The sequence below is a fragment of the Myotis davidii genome, unplaced genomic scaffold (assembly GCF_000327345.1).
Source record: "Myotis davidii unplaced genomic scaffold, ASM32734v1 scaffold497, whole genome shotgun sequence".
Classification (NCBI taxonomy): domain Eukaryota; kingdom Metazoa; phylum Chordata; class Mammalia; order Chiroptera; family Vespertilionidae; genus Myotis; species Myotis davidii.
The window spans coordinates 1667816-1671879 of record NW_006288434.1 but is presented as its reverse complement, the minus strand read 5'-3'; the positions used below and the strand labels follow the sequence as shown (position 1 = coordinate 1671879).

Genomic DNA, 4064 nt, shown 5'->3' with positions numbered 1-4064 from the left:
TAGGTCCTAGGAGGAAAAATATAGCTCAGCTTCTCTGCACACACAGAAGGGTGGTCCCAGTGCAGACCAGGCAGCAGAGGGGAGACAGGGCATCTTCCAGGCCATTTTGATTCCACCAAATTCTCTCAGATCCTGCCTTCGTCGGTGTGACTGGATCGTTTACCTCGGGGTTATCCTAAGGTTGAGTATCCAGTTTGATTACATGGTGTTTGCTGAGGGACCTAATTTCCAGGAGTTGCTGAAGCAAATGTCACACAGGAAATGATGCTTTTGAATCAAAAACCAACCTCCCAGAGTCCCCATGCCACTTGTTAGAAAAGGACACACATACCGCAGACCACAGGAGATACAATGAAGATCTAAATGTTTATTAATGACAACAGAATGTAAGATCGCAGTTTGCTATTTTAAAACAAATGCCTCCATTGGAAAAAAACTTTAAACAAACAAACAAAAAAGTGATCTTTAGAAATTCACAGTAAGAAATCTGGTACAAGCCAAGATGACGTTTTGAAGTATCATCGGTGAATTTTCACACAGACGTTCCGTCACAATAACATTCATTTATGTCTTCCATCTTACCTGGCAGCTAAGTCACGGTGAGAAACACCGTGATTGCTTCTGAAAGGAAACCAAAGAGGCCGAGAGCGATTATTCTTTCCAAAGGCTCTCGGGGAGTTGAGATGAGGCTGGCTCCCCATGGCGACAGCGGCTAACTGTGATGGGAACAGCAGCCTCCTTTTCTCTGACTTTGCTTTTGAACCGAATAAAAGGAACTCAGCAAAACATTCCCTCTCACAGACAGATGCGGTGCGCAGGCCTAACCCTCCAGAAATGCGATAATAAAGGTAAACACTAACCCTGCCCCTGCCAGTGCTGCAAAAGCAGGTCACAGCATTCAATACAATTTCTTCCTCCTGTTAAATCTTCCTCCGAATTTTTGACCCAGTCTTCCTGGATTGCCAGGATAATTTCAATAGTTAGGGAATGACAAAAAGAGCTGGAAAGTTTGGCTACATAGCTTTGAGAAAGACTCAGGACCCTCAGTCATGCGATCACAGCCCAGAGTGCACAAAGCCGCGTTGCTCAAGTCGCGGGTTTTGTGGAGGGAAGCATGGGTTATCATCATGTGCAAATGGGCAGGCTACCCGGGGGTGTACAACACTACTCCCCTGACAAAGTGTCCCTAATGAACACAAACATCTATCCATCATGTCAACCTTTTATGTAAGAGTTTTGAAGACTGCGCTGTTCTGAAACATCTGAAAATGTATCACAAGCTTTAACAATTTAGTCTAGTGAAATTGCAAAACTGAGAAAATGTGTAGATTTCATGAAGTCAGTGGAAGATACGTTAGAGAGATGCTTAAGTCACAGCAAAGCCACTGTCAAATAGATATTTGGCTTTGCAAGACCAGAAAACTACTAAAAAGAGAGAGAGAGAGAGAAAGAAAATGTGCAAGATACTTTAAAAAAGAAAGTTCCGGATGTCAAAATACTAAGAGGAAAATTGATGAAGCACTAAAATTTTTTTTTCAAAAATTGACCATATCTATAATATTATTCCAAAAATTACATGTGAAATAAAATATATCACATACTATCAAATAATTTTCCTGAAAAATTATACCCCCAAAAGCCACATGATTCATTTTTCATTCACTTTAAGTTCTAGAATATATTTGCCTTCACAATACGAAGATTTATCTTTCCAGATAAAGTCTTAAATCAAATTATAAACTTTGACCATGAAATTGTCCTCCCTGTTTTAAGTGGTGCCAACTTTCCTCAATGACAGGTCTACTGTGTCACCAGCTACCGCTTCTTGCTCACATTGGCTTTACCATGGCTCTGGTGACTACTTCCTAACATCTCAGAGAATAAATCTCTAGCTGGCCCAAGGTCTCCTTCAATCTGGAGGCTCATCTCAGTGTTCTGCGTCAAGAGGTCTTTTATCATTCTTCCTTTGGCTAAACTGTCCTTGAGTCTCATGTCCCTTTGAAGCCTTTGACCTTGACCATGAACTCTTCAAATGGCCATGGAGAGAGAGATGCTAATTTCAGATGTTGTCATGTTGGAATAATTTCCTTGTCCACCGTCCCTTACCAACAGCACACAGTGAGGGGTAGGTCTGTTTCCTGGTCCCAGCAGTGGAGTCTTCTGTGTCTATTTCAGGAGGACAACGTCTCCCTTATAGGGTTCACGCTCCACGGGGGTAGGTGTGCAAGTCTGAAAAAGAACATTTCATTTTTCTCTGTGACTTGTTAATTGACTTCTTGAATTCAAAGCTAAGTGCAGCTCCCTTCATAAATTGTTAGACCAGAAAGAAATCTCATGAACTTATCATGTGTCTCCCAACCCTTGCCCTTTCACAGAAATGCCCAGCAACCTCCAGTACCTGTGTCACCCACTCTTTGCCGAAGTTCATCTGCATCAGACAAAGGCCCAGGGAGCACTTTGAAATGATCATTCTTTCCACTGCAACTTTCCCCGGGGTCTCTGCCTTATCCTCACACCCTTCTGAGTTCTAGGACCAGCTTGTCCTTTCCATCATTCTTGACATCAGTGTTCCCAACGTGCTTTGTTTACCTCTCCTAAGACTCTCAACATTTCCGTTCAGATTCTAGCAATTTCAGTGTTGTTGTTTTTTCTCCTCATTTTCCCAATTGCCACTGTGGGTAACAGGCCTCCCACAGAGTCTCACATCTCCAGCGACCAACTGTGCAGAGAACCCTGGCTGGGCCAGCTAGGCTTCATGCAGTGTGTGAGGAGAGCTGAGGTCTGGGCTTTGTAACCACAGGAGCTCATGAGAAGCGACTAAACCAGGGGTGGGCAAACTTTTTGACTCGAGGGCCACAATGGGTTCTTAAACTGGACTGGAGGGCCAGAACAAAAGCATGGATGGAGTGTTTGTGTGAACTAATATAAATTCAAAGTAAACATCATTACATAAAAGGGTACGGTCTTTTTTTTTTTTAGTTTTATTCATTTCAAACAGGCCGGATCCGGCCCGCGGGCCGTAGTTTGCCCACGGCTGGACTAAACCATACTGTTGATAAACACGCACACAAATCACTGACAAGCCAAGAAATAGCAAATCACCGTGATCAAGGGCGTGGGCTCGGAACCAGATGGCCTGGGCACATGACTCAACACTGCACTCCAGTGCCCTTAGCGGTACACTGGGGATAAGAAGAGCACCTACTCTATAGGGTGGTTGTGAGGATTGAACGTGGAGAGAATTCAATATAAATAGCACTTAGAATAATGCCTATGATATAATAGGCTCTTTACAACTAAATACATTTGTTTGTACATGTAAATCATATGTATGTAAACCATATGTATGTAAACCATAACAAATTCCTGTAGGTCTTATTTTGACCACTCAAACTAATATGTTGTAGGGATCAACAATGTGAGTTTTGGATCAAGACAGACTGAATTCTAGCCTTGCCATTCACTAGCTGTAGGAAACTGGCAGGCTAATAGACTTCCCCCCTCCCCCAGCCTACTCACTCATGTATGAAATGGAGGGAATAAAACCCCTCTCCCAGACGCATGAGATTTCTCAGATACAAAGCACTTCCTTCACTCATTCAATAGATATTTAATGCACATACCCAGCCCCAGGCACAGAGGATAAAGCAAAGAAAAAAAACAGAGACTGTCTCTATAGCTGTGAATCTTGACACACAGTGTTGAGCACACTGAGCACTTGTACTCGGTGGGAGGACCCCTGCCCTTCGCTCACCAGTCTGAGCCCCTGTCCACTTAGATCAGTGATGGTGAACCTATGACATGCATGTCAGAGGTGACACACGAACTATTTTTTTGGTTGATTTTTCTTTGTTAAATGGCATTTAAATATATAAAATAAATATCAAAAATATAAGTCTTTGTTTTACTATGGTTGCAAATATCAAAAAATTTCTATATGTGACACGGCACCAGAGTTAAGTTAGGGTTTTTCAAAATGCTGACACGCCGAGCTCAAAAGGTTCGCCATCACTGGCTTAGATGCTCTGTGGGACTGCCATTTTGGCTCACTACCGATTCAGTGC

General features: G+C 42.8%; 1 protein-coding gene across 1 annotated transcript in view; it reads right to left on the bottom strand.

The window, feature by feature from the left end:
* Positions 1-1221: 1221 nt before the first annotated feature.
* The window catches only part of DPYS (dihydropyrimidinase), a 95497-nt gene continuing 92654 nt past the window's right edge, over positions 1222-4064 (bottom strand). Inside the window, 2 exon segments of the mRNA XM_006760254.2 lie at positions 1222-2169; positions 2172-2229. Of these exon segments, the coding sequence (XP_006760317.1) occupies positions 2060-2169; positions 2172-2229 (168 nt within the window). The 3' untranslated portion in view covers positions 1222-2059.